The sequence below is a fragment of the Streptopelia decaocto genome (genome assembly GCF_964273445.1).
Source record: "Streptopelia decaocto genome assembly, chromosome: 8".
NCBI lineage: Eukaryota > Metazoa > Chordata > Aves > Columbiformes > Columbidae > Streptopelia > Streptopelia decaocto.
This window is the reverse complement of record NC_138662.1, coordinates 7,614,551-7,626,132: the sequence shown is the minus strand read 5'-3', so window position 1 is coordinate 7,626,132 and position 11,582 is coordinate 7,614,551. Positions and strand designations below refer to the sequence as shown.

At 58.6% G+C, this 11,582-nt stretch overlaps 2 protein-coding genes across 2 annotated transcripts; both read right to left on the bottom strand.

The window, feature by feature from the left end:
- Nucleotides 1–436: 436 nt before the first annotated feature.
- On the bottom strand, nt 437–4,295 carry LOC309443207 (uncharacterized protein). Its single transcript, XM_082059950.1, has 8 exons — nt 4,232–4,295; nt 3,646–3,717; nt 3,385–3,456; nt 3,195–3,293; nt 2,248–2,355; nt 1,813–1,875; nt 1,209–1,407; nt 437–689 (listed from the first exon to the last, which is right to left on the bottom strand). Exons 2-8 carry the CDS (start codon nt 3,668–3,670, stop codon nt 644–646), a joined length of 612 nt encoding a protein of 203 aa, XP_081916076.1. The 5' UTR covers nt 3,671–3,717; nt 4,232–4,295; the 3' UTR covers nt 437–643.
- A 5,200-nt stretch (nt 4,296–9,495) lies between these two features.
- LOC309443285 (uncharacterized protein) lies at nt 9,496–11,215 on the bottom strand. Its single transcript, XM_082060059.1, has 5 exons — nt 11,142–11,215; nt 10,881–10,952; nt 10,691–10,789; nt 10,065–10,172; nt 9,496–9,692 (listed from the first exon to the last, which is right to left on the bottom strand). The coding sequence occupies exons 1-5, from the start codon at nt 11,164–11,166 to the stop codon at nt 9,538–9,540; spliced, it is 459 nt and encodes a 152-aa protein (XP_081916185.1). The 5' UTR covers nt 11,167–11,215; the 3' UTR covers nt 9,496–9,537.
- Between the last annotated feature and the right edge of the window lie 367 nt (nt 11,216–11,582).

The following is an 11,582-nucleotide window of genomic DNA, read 5'->3' as shown; positions in this document are numbered from 1 at the left end:
TCGGGGAGCATCTTAACAGGGGGTTCACCGCCCACCCACAATGGGGTCCATACTTTGGAGCACCACAAGCTGGTCGTGGCCATCAATTAGGGCCCATCGAGGACCCATTAACCAGGGAAGACCGTTGTTGTGCAACAAACGTTCCCTCACCCCACGGACCCTCCGCAGGCCGTGTGACTGCCCAGACCAGGCGCCCAGCACCGCCTCCCGCACCGTGCGCCGCTCAGGTTGGCGTCTCTGTCTGTTGCTGGCCATGCCGGGGCTCACCCAGCCCCTCTGGGCCCCGCCGCTGGTGGGGGGAGCCCCGTGCCTGGCTCCTGCCCACGCCGTGGGCAGCCAGGGCTGTGCCCGGGCCTGGAGATCAGCCAGCGCTGGTGCCTGGCGGGGTTTGCTGTTGGTAGCACTCGGACACTTGTGTGACAGCTCAGTCCCTCTTTATTTGGGTGGTGGGTGATGCGAGGGAAGGTGGCCACCATGCTGGTCTTGCTGCAGCACAGTGGCCGGGGACAGGCTAGAGGGCTGTGAGGAGGGCGAGCATGACAGTTTCCCAGGCAGGAGCAGTGGCTGCTGGCATCAGGTTCAAATACAAGGGGTGCTGGGGACGCCTGGTGCAGCTGTCCGGACTCAACGGTTGTTCGCTGGTCTACAGGTTGGTAATACTTTTTACGATACCTGTTGCCGGACCGAACCTATGGAGAGAGGAGCCTGCTGAGGCCCGAGCTGCAGGCGGGACACAGGGACTCTCCTCCGCAGCACGGCCCAGAGCTGGCGCGGCTCACACCACGGCTGAGCTGCTGGCTCCCTTTGGCCGAGGTGGACACCTGCACCTCAGGGCACCGCCGAGCAGGGGGATTCCTCCGGGCAGGTTCCCCCTCAGGAGCCGTGACAGTGCGCATCTCGCCTTCTAGGGCGATCTCAGCCCCGCTCCTTCTCGTCCTGCCCTGACTTTGCCTGTGCCTGTCGCTCCTGGGGCTGCTCTTGGCCGGGCGGGGTCAGCCGGAGCTCACTCTGAATCCAGCCAGAACAGGCTCCCGAGGAGGTGGCCCAGGAATTAAGAGGCCAATTCAGGCACCCAACAGCAGCGCGAACCTCAGCAGAACTCTTTGGCCAACCACTAACTCGCCACTTCACAGCAGCCTGACCAGAAAATCTTCATGGCTACAAACAGCTACCTAAGGAAGCAGTGGAGGGGGAAATCAATAACTTACATTTGGTACATTACTTGCTGCCGAGCAATGATGTACACCACTATTGAGACTGGGATCAGAAGCAGGATTACAGCTGCAACTATCATACAGGTATTTCGGGTATCGCTAGCACAGGAAACATGTTCGGTCACTACATCCTCGGAATCATCTCCTTTCCCCTCGGCATTGGAATGATCGGCGCTTCTCTCATTGGGTGCATCTGCGGGAGCAATTCTGGACTTTAGTCTGTTCTGTGCACCACTGGTAAGCCTGCAGCACCTTTGATATAGCCAGCAAGTTCTCTGTTGCCCCCAGTGCTGGTGCCTGGAGGCACCATCCCACCCTTTGGGACAGGGTGTCCCACCGACAAAACTCAGAGGGCCACAAGGACAGCACGGGGTGGAGCGCAGCAGCTTCGCCGTTCGCTCCTTCAGGGGACGCGGACAAAGCCCGTCCCTGCAGCAGGGAGTGCCACCCCCACCCGAGGGGACGGAGTCAGGCCTTCAGCAGACACTTGAGCCTCGCTCTCCCCTTCTGCCTTTTCTCCAGAATGGGCACTGCTGCAGGTGCTCCCAGATTTCAGGACATGTCTCCTTTAGGGACTCCCAGTGGGACTGAAAAGTACCTGAGTCCGTTTGAAAAAATTCATATACTCCGCTGCGGTGGACTTCTCCTGGCTTGGGCGGCACTGCCAAAAACCAGAGACGACAGGTCAAGCATCAGCACAGCTCGGGCACAGAGGATGCAGGTTCCCTCTAAGCCCAGTCTGGCAGTCAGAGCATCACTCTGGACCCAGCTCACGGGAAGGATCCCGCTCTGTGCTGCTCTTGTGCCTCTGGGGACTCACGGCAAGATCTGGGCTGCAGCTACAGCGGGAGCTACATTCGTAAGAGGGTCCCATTTCCCACCATCTCTGGAATGGGGCCCAGATGCCCCCAACTCAAAACACTTTCAGCTTTGGCTGCTGACGTGACGTGCAAGAGCGGGCACTGGGGGAAGAGCCTGCTGCCACAGCCCAGTCCCGATGGGTGACACCGGCTGATCACGGGACAGCAGTTACCTGGCCGGCCGGTGTCCCGCATCCCCTCCAGTTTTCCACCAGGGACTGGCAGTGAGCGGCTGCTTCCTTCTGGAAACGCCTCCTTCTGCACAGCCTTGCGGTCCGTATCTTGAGAAAGAAAGGGGGACAGCTGGATCAGATGGAAGCCTTCCCATCAGGGAGATGGCATCTGTGGGAGGCAATACTTCTCAAAGGCACCAAAAAGGAATAGAAACAAGGCCTGGGCTTTCAGGACTGCGCCTCGTCACCACTGCAAACAGCCACGCCTGACCTGCTGGGAGACCAGGAAATTGCAGACGACCTCCTGGTTCCCACTGCACGCAGTGCATCTCGGGCAAACTGGCAAGTGACGCTAAATGCCTCCTGCAGGGCGGACGGGGAGAAGCTGCAGCCAGGGAAACAGCCCTTCTGAGAAGGCTCCTCCGCAAGGCCCTCACGCCCTTCCCCCTGAGCACCAGCCATGGCCGCATTCGTCCCAGCCCCGCTATCGGCCTGCAGACAGGAAACTGAGCTCAATCCAAAAAGGCAGCGGAATCAGCATCTCCACCCGATTCCCAGCACAGGAAAGGGCAACCAGCATTACTTGGGACCTCGATCCCGCCTTGAACCGGCCCTGTGGGCAAGCAGTGCTACATGTGAGCTGAACACAAGTTCAGCACACACCAGGCCCTCCAATCTGTGTCCTGACGCCTGCACAAACCAGCTCTGAGCCCTAATGGTGAAACGGGGGCAGCAGCTGCCCCTGGCTCTTGGCTGGAACCACAGCTGGCAGCAGAGGCTCTGCACCATCTCTGTGTCTCGCCAGAGCCTGCAAGGAGTGAAAGCCAGCATCACTGCGGGGCTCTGACCAGCCCCTTCCCACTGTGCGGGCCACAGCGTGTCCAGATGTGTGTCTGCATCCCTTGGCTGTCCTGTCTCATGTCTAATGCGGAGTGAAATAGACCCACCGCGTCCTCCCTGCCATTTCTTCAGAATTTGCTTCCTGAATTCAGATGCTTCTGGGGGCTTTTTTCCTCCTTCAGCTTGATACTCTGGTCTTGGAAGACCTTAACAGAAAGTATGAGGTTCAATTTTACGTCAAGACATTACGGAAAAACAACGGACAGCTTGTGAGGTCAGCAGAGACAGACTACTCACCCCTGCGACGCCAGCCAGGCTGTGGCCCAGCATCCAGGCGAGGAGCTGGAAAAGTCCTTCCTACGGGCACATCTGTAACCAAACACCCAAAGAAGCCTCTGTCATCTACAGTGATCTGCATCAGCTGAACCGAATCGCAGCTGCAGTGAGGAGAGGGCACACACGTGCAGGTCTCTGACCCCACACCTGAGAGGTGTCCAGCTGGAGGACCCTTGGGCTTGGAGCTGGCAGCTCAAAAGGGAGGAAAAAGCCATGACGTACCCACGGCATCTCCCAAAGCCTCCATCCTGGAACCCGGACGGGAACCTGGATCACCTTGGCCGACAGGCACGGCTGCAAACAAGCGCAGGACAGAACAGCTCCGTGACACAGTGCAAGTCACTTCTTCAGCTCGGAGCGGCAGGGAGTGCAACATCAAAGCGGGGATTTCTCCACGGCACTCGTCCCTCCCTCCCACTCGGAACATGCGTCAAAGAGTTACCACGTGCCTGCAGTGGCACCGTACTGGGACAAACGAACCACGCGTGGAGCTGCCGGGAGAAAGGACTCCCTGGAGCTCACAGCTGCTCTAACTCAACCAAAACAAGCCGCTGGCTTGGCAGCTGGCACCGGCAGCAGCTCAGGCTCTGAGGGGCTGGCAAAGACACTTTCCCAAGGGAAAGCGCCCCGGGACACATCCCTGAGCCCGGCCCGGTCCCGCTCTGCTCTCCTCTATGTCTCTGCTTTGGTCACAGAAGGAGCCACTTGCCTTACCCACGGAGACAAGATTAAAAGGGAAACGCTCCTTCCCCCCACTGAAACACTATCAACGTTTCTTCCTTCAAGGAAAGGGACGTTGAGAACTTACGACCAGGACGACCCAAGGGCTCCAAGCCAACAGCCAGACGAGAGGATTGATCAGGGCCACCACCCCCATCTAGAAGCAAGCACAGATGGATATCTTCCTGTGACAAGGTTGCATCCACTTGCTGCCTTAGTGAACCACGGGCACTGGAAGGGCTCAGGTAACTACACGGGAGCCAGACGGAGGTCGAGCTTCCTAAAGCTGCAGAGGGGCCGGTGACCTCTTGGCTGGCTCCTGGCAGCTCTGCAAACACTCTCCCCAGGCCACGTGCAACACTCCTCAAGGAGCAGAAGGATCAACACACAGAGGAAACCCTCGCAGAGCCCTGGAGGAAAAGCTATCCTGCCCTCTTCTTGGGGAGAGGAGCCTGCTGGCCGTGAAAGGCTGCACCAGTGCCACCCACTTACCCGCTCCCCGCGCTCGCCACGGAGCAGCCTGGGCAGTCCTGGCATGCAGGGCCACCCAGAGGAGGAGGAGGGGGAGAAGGCGCTGGGCGAGGGCCATGGCACCCGCGCTCGCACCACACTGCTTTCGCTGCCGCTGCTGCCGCTGCTGCTTTCGCTGCCGCTGCTGCCGCTGCTGCTGCTGCAGTGAGGGTGGGGAGCTGCGCGGTCCGTTCATATGGCTGCCGCGGCACCGTGTGGCTCTGTGACCTCACAGCCCCACTGTGACCTCATGGCTGGGCCGAGGCTGCACGGGGACGGCTCTGAGGGTGCTCATGGAGAACCGCTGGAGCACGGGGGCTCTGTTATCCCCCAGTGTGCATTGCTTAGGTGTGCCACGGGCACACGGACCTGACCCTTAACATTTTTGGCACTCAGAAGGAGGCTGTAGCTGCTCTTGCAAATGCCGCTCCCAGTTTGGGAAAGGCCAAATGCTCCAAGTTTCTGTACCTCCTGAGCAGATACACCTCTTTTCCCTTTACAAGTGATCAGCATTTCAACATCCACCCTCCTGTGTGGTCAGAAGTTTGGGAAAAAGCCACCAGCCCATCACCACTGCTGGAGCCCTTGAAGGGCCGTGTGTGCAGAAGCATTTGTGCATAAAGGTCACCAGCACGGGGCCTTGTCCCTGGCCATGCAGACTGGCTGCAGGAGGCCCTTGCCAGCAGCCTTGTGCCCACCCTGACCTCTGTGTCACTCTCCAGGGATGTTTTTTAGTTGTGCTGGCCCTGTTGATGCCCAGCTCCGCAGGCTTTGCAGGCACAGGCTGTCCCAGCCCACCGCAGCGGCTGCAGCTGCAGTTGGCCGGAGCAGCCCCTTCCCAGCCACCAGGGGCTCTCTGGCTGCTGGGCTAGAAAACGAGCAGCTCTGGCTTTTTGGCCGTTCTGTATGTGGTGGAAATCAAGCAGAACCAAGGGCCAGTGCAGAGTGCTGACCCGCTCTTGTGGTTTAACCTGAGCCAGCAATACAACTGCTATAGCCGCTCACTCACTCCTTCCCTCATCGACCCCTAACAGGGGAATCAAAAGGGAAGGCAGAAACTTGGATTGAGATAAAACAAAAAACACTACTAATAAATATATATAAGAAGAAATAAAAAATAGTCAAGGCGATTCCTCACCAACTCTGTCTACCACTGAGCAGCCAGTCCCAGGAAAACAGTACCTGGTGCCAAAGGTGATCCCAGAGAGAGAAAAGAGAAGAAGAAAGCAGAAAGGCTCAGAGGCTTCTGCAAAATGGCAAAAAGCCAAGCTAAACGTCCCACACCAAAAACTCCCCTGGCTGTGCCCCAGAGCAAGCAAGAGTGAGAACACCTGAGAGAGCGACAGAGACCATGCAAACCACCTGGAAGGTCCCGACTTTCCTTATATATGAAGCATGACGCTAATGGGATGCAATACTCTCACTGATCAGTCTGGGTGTCAGCCAAGCTCTGCCCCATCCATTCCCCCCTTCCTCGATGCCTCACACCTGTGGGCAGAGCCCTCAGAGTGTCCTTGCCTCTCAGACCAGAGCAATTGAAAACATTAACTCTGTGAGAGGGTGTTATCATCTTCTTCTCAAACTAAGTCCAAATAAGGACCATGCCATCTATGAGAAAGAAGGGTTTCTAACTGCATGAAGAAAATTAAGTCATTTTCAGTCAAACCAGCACAGACACCTACAAGGCTAATAGCTATATTCAGCACAGTTCTTTGAGCCCTCCTTTGTCCTCACTGCACCCTCCAAGGGTGCAAAGCTTATGATTGTTTTATGTGTCTGTGTTAGGAGGAGACCACAGCCTTACAGGAAAAACCTCCCAATGTTTGTGCAGCACCCCAGCTGGTGTAGCTCAAACGTCTAAAGTCAGACACTGAAAGTTAGACAGACGTCAAGGAGTCTGTGACACCCAAGGGGAAAAAGCCCCCAGTCCTGCTGTTGTCTCAACAGGTGGATTGCATCTAACCAAAGGCTGGTCTAGCCTAGGGTGCCTGGCCTCTGGGAGAAGCCCAGGATGGCACCTAAGAGCAAGGCGAGCAGGGGATAATTTCCTTGTGTGCTCTCCTTTGCCCTGGTGATTTAGAGCACCAGTGTTATGAACAGCAGACATGCCTGGTGACCTCCTGGCTGGCTCCTGGCAGCTCTGCAGACACTCTTCCCAGCCGTGTGCAACACCCCTCGAGGAGTGGATGGACCGACATACGGCGCCTCGGGGCTTTCTGACCAGGAGAGCTTTCGCACACAGAGGAAATCCTGGCAAAGCACTGGAGAAAAAAACATCATCCACGCTGCTCGGGGAGACGCGTTGAAGCCTTCAACACTTTCACATGCTGTTGGCAATAGCAACCATGATCTAAGCAAAGGCCTCAGAACGAACATCAGGCCCGGCCTCCTTTTAGTCTAAAAGGCCACGTGCTTACTGTTGTACCCCCCAAAACTGCCTTATTGGTGCTAATGAATGGCCTTGTTTGTAAACGTGTGTCTTGCTTCCCCGACCAGAGGGCACAGCCTTGCAGCACAGCACAACTCTTAGGAATGGCTCAGCCAGTCCGTCCACTTGCTGATAGAGCAGGGGGTGATCACCACTTGGTTAATCCCAAGACAGTAAAAACCTTGCTCAGGGATCATCTTAACAGGGGACTCAGCACCCACATGTGGAGATACTTTGCTGCCTCCCTAGCTGGTCATGGCCATCAATTAGGGCCCATCAAGGACCCATTAACCAGGGATGACCTTTGTTATGCCCCCAGTGCATCCACTTTTCAGGCTTCTGCTCCTGGAGGTGCTCTTGATGCCTTCCCTCTTTTGCTGGGTATCCCACTGGAAGACGTCCATGGCCAGAGGACGCCACTGCAACAAACGTTCCCTCACCCCACGGACCCTCCGCAGGCCGTGTGACTGCCCAGACCAGGCGCCCATCACCGCCTCCCGCACCGTGCGCCGCTCAGGTTGGCGTCTCTGTCTGTTGCTGGCCATGCCGGGGCTCACCCAGCCCCTCTGGGCCCCGCCGCTGGTGGGGGGAGCCCCGTGCCTGGCTCCTGCCCACGCCGTGGGCAGCCAGGGCTGTGCCTGGGCCTGGAGATCAGCCAGCGCTGGTGCCTGGCGGGGTTTGCTGTTGGTAGCACTCGGACACTTGTGTGACAGCTCAGTCCCTCTTTATTTGGATAGAAAGGGCTGATCCCCAAATCAATTGGTGGGGGCTCTGCCATTGCACCCCAAGCGCTGCCCTGGGGGGCTCCTTCAGCCCCTGCCGAAGGGCTGGGGTGGTGGGGGACGAGGGGGTGGCGGGTGCCGGTTGCCACCTCATGGGTCCTGCTGCATCATGGCGAGCTGGGACCGGCCAGGGGAACGGGGGGACTGGCTCGGGGGATGTGGGGACCGGCTCGGAGGACGTGGGGGCCGGCTCGGCGGCTGAGGAGACCGGCTCGGGGGCTGAGGAGACCGTGGTGTCGGTGGGCGCTGGAAGTCCTGTCTGCTTGGGGGCCGGAAGCCACTTTGACGGGTCATCCTCGGTGGGGTGGCCACGGCCGGGCTGGGAGGACGCGGGGGCCGGGGGGGCCGTGGGGAGGCCGGGCGCTCAAAGTCTTCTTCGGCCTGGGGCCAGTAGCCGCCGTGCTGGTCCCTCCTCATCGGGGTCACCGGGCTGGGGGGCCGTGGGGGCCGTGGGCTCCGCGGGCGTGATGGTTTGGGAGGCGGGAGTGGCGGCTCCTGGGGTGGGATCCAGCTCTCGTGGATGTCTTCCTCGCAATGCCAGCTGTCCGGGCCAGTGTCCCAGCGGTCCAGGCGTGGGGAGCGGCCTCCAGATTCCTCATGAGCTCCAAAAGCTCCGTCCTGCTCTCTGTGGATGGAGCCATGGAGCCTGCTGAGGCCCGAGCTGCAGGCGGGATACAGGGACTCTCCTCCGCAGCACGGCCCAGAGCTGGCGCGGCTCACACCACGGCTGAGCTGCTGGCTCCCCTTGGCCGAGGTGGACACCTGCACCTCAGGGCACCGCCGAGCAGGGGGATTCCTCCGGGCAGGATCCCCCTCAGGAGCCGTGACAGTGCGCATCTCGCCTTCTAGGGCGATCTCAGCCCTGCTCCTTCTCGTCCTGCCCTGGCTTTGCCTGTGCCTGTTGCTCCTGGGGCTGCTCTTGGCCAGGCGGGGTCAGCCGGAGCTCACTCTGAATCCAGCCAGAACAGGCTCCCGAGGAGGTGGCCCAGGAATTAAGAGGCCAATTCAGGCACCCAACAGCAGCGCGAACCTCAGCAGAACTCTTTGGCCAACCACTAACTCGCCCCTTCACAGCAGCCTGACCAGAAAGGCTTGGTGGCTACAAACAGCTACCTAAGGAAGCAGTTGGGGTGATGGGAAATCAATAACTCACTTTTTTGCCTTCCTCCGCCGCCAGAACAGGAAGGCCACCACTGCCAATCCTATTCCAAGTGGCACTAAAGTGATGGTTAGTGCTGTGTTTATCATACAGCTCTTTCGCACATCTTGGGGGCAGAGAGGAAGTTCGTCCTCTTGAGAATTGGAAACATCTGCTTTCCCCTGGACTTCGGAAACACCTGCACGTCTCTTGTCGGTCGCATCTGCGGGAGCAATTCTGGACTTTAGTCTGTTCTGTGCACCACTGGTAAGCCTGCAGCACCTTTGATATAGCCAGCAAGTTCTCTGTTGCCCCCAGTGCTGGTGCCTGGAGGCACCATCCCACCCTTTGGGACAGGGTGTCCCACCGACAAAACTCAGAGGGCCACAAGGACAGCACGGGGTGGAGCGCAGCAGCTTCGCCGTTCGCTCCTTCAGGGGACGCGGACAAAGCCCGTCCCTGCAGCAGGGAGTGCCACCCCCACCCGAGGGGACGGAGTCAGGCCTTCAGCAGACACTTGAGCCTCGCTCTCCCCTTCAGCCTTTTCTCCGGAATGGGCACTGCTGCAGGTGCTCCCAGATTTCAGGACATGTCTCCTTTAGGGACCCCCAGTGGGACTGATCAGTACCTGAGTCCGTTTGAAAAAATTCATAAACTCCGCTGCGGTGGACTTCTCCTGGCTTGGGCGGCACTGCCAAAATCCAGAGACGACAGGTCAAGCATCAGCACAGCTCGGGCACAGAGGATGCAGGTTCCCTCTAAGCCCAGCCTGGCAGTCAGAGCATCACTCTGGACCCAGCTCACGGGAAGGATCCCGCTCTGTGCTGCTCTTGTGCCTCTGGGGACTCACGGCAAGATCTGGGCTGCAGCTACAGCGGGAGCTACATTCGTAAGAGAGTCCCATTTCCCACCATCTCTGGAATGGGGCCCAGATGCCCCCAACTCAAAACACTTTCAGCTTTGGCTGCTGACGTGACGTGCAAGAGTGGGCACTGGGGGAAGAGCCTGCTGCCACAGCCCAGTCCCGATGGGTGACACCGGCTGATCACGGGACAGCAGTTACCTGGCCGGCCGGTGTCCCGCATCCCCTCCAGTTTTCCACCAGGGACTGGCAGTGAGCGGCTGCTTCCTTCTGGAAACGCCTCCTTCTGCACAGCCTTGCGGTCCGTATCTTGAGAAAGAAAGGGGGACAGCTGGATCAGATGGAAGCCTTCCCATCAGGGAGATGGCATCTGTGGGAGGCAACACTTCTCAAAGGCACCAAAAAGGAATAGAAACAAGGCCTGGGCTTTCAGGACTGCGCCTCGTCACCACTCCAAACAGCCTTGGAACCTCAGTCCCGCCTTGAACCGACCCTGTGGGCAAGCAGTGCTGCATGTGAGCTGAACACAAGTTCAGCACACACCAGGCCCTCCAATCTGTGTCCTGACACCTGCACAAACCAGCTCTGAGCCCTAATGGTGAAACGGGGGCAGCAGCTGCCCCTGGCTCTTGGCTGGAACCACAGCTGGCAGCAGAGGCTCTGCACCATCTCTGTGTCTCGCCAGAGCCTGCAAGGAGTGAAAGCCAGCATCACTGCGGGGCTCTGACCAGCCCCTTCCCACTGTGCGGGCCACAGCGTGTCCAGATGTGTGTCTGCATCCCTTGGCTGTCCTGTCTCATGTCTAATGCGGAGTGAAATAGACCCACCGCGTCCTCCCTGCCATTTCTTCAGAATTTGCTTCCTGAATTCAGATGCCTTTGGGGGCTTTTTTCCTCCTTCAGCTTGATACTCTGGTCTTGGAAGACCTTAACAGAAAGTATGAGGTTCAATTTTATGTCAAGACATTACGCAAAAACAACGGACAGCTTGTGAGGTCAGCAGAGACAGACTACTCACCCCTGCGACGCCAGCCAGGCTGTGGCCCAGCATCCAGGCGAGGAGCTGGAAAAGTCCTTCCTACGGGCACATCTGTAACCAAACACCCAAAGAAGCCTCTGTCATCTACAGTGATCTGCATCAGCTGAACCGAATCGCAGCTGCAGTGAGGAGAGGGCACACACGTGCAGGTCTCCGTCCCCACACCCGAGAGGTGTCCAGCTGGAGGACCCTTGGGCTTGGAGCTGGCAGCTCAAAAGGGAGGAAAAAGCCATGACGTACCCACGGCATCTCCCAAAGCCTCCATCCTGGAACCCGGACGGGAACCTGGATCACCTTGGCCGACAGGCACGGCTGCAAACAAGCGCAGGACAGAACAGCTCCGTGACACAGTGCAAGTCACTTCTTCAGCTCGGAGCGGCAGGGAGTGCAACATCAAAGCGGGGATTTCTCCACGGCACTCGTCCCTCCCTCCCACTCGGGACATGCGTCAAAGAGTTACCACGTGCCTGCAGCGGCACCGTACTGGGACAAACGAACCACGCGTGGAGCTGCCGGGAGAAAGGACTCCCTGGAGCTCACAGCTGCTCTACCTCAACCCCAACAAGCCGCTGGCTTGGCAGCTGGCACCAGCAGCAGCTCAGGCTCTGAGGGGCTGGCAAAGACACTTTCCCAAGGGAAAGCGCCCCGGGACACATCCCTGAGCCCGGCCCGGTCCCGCTC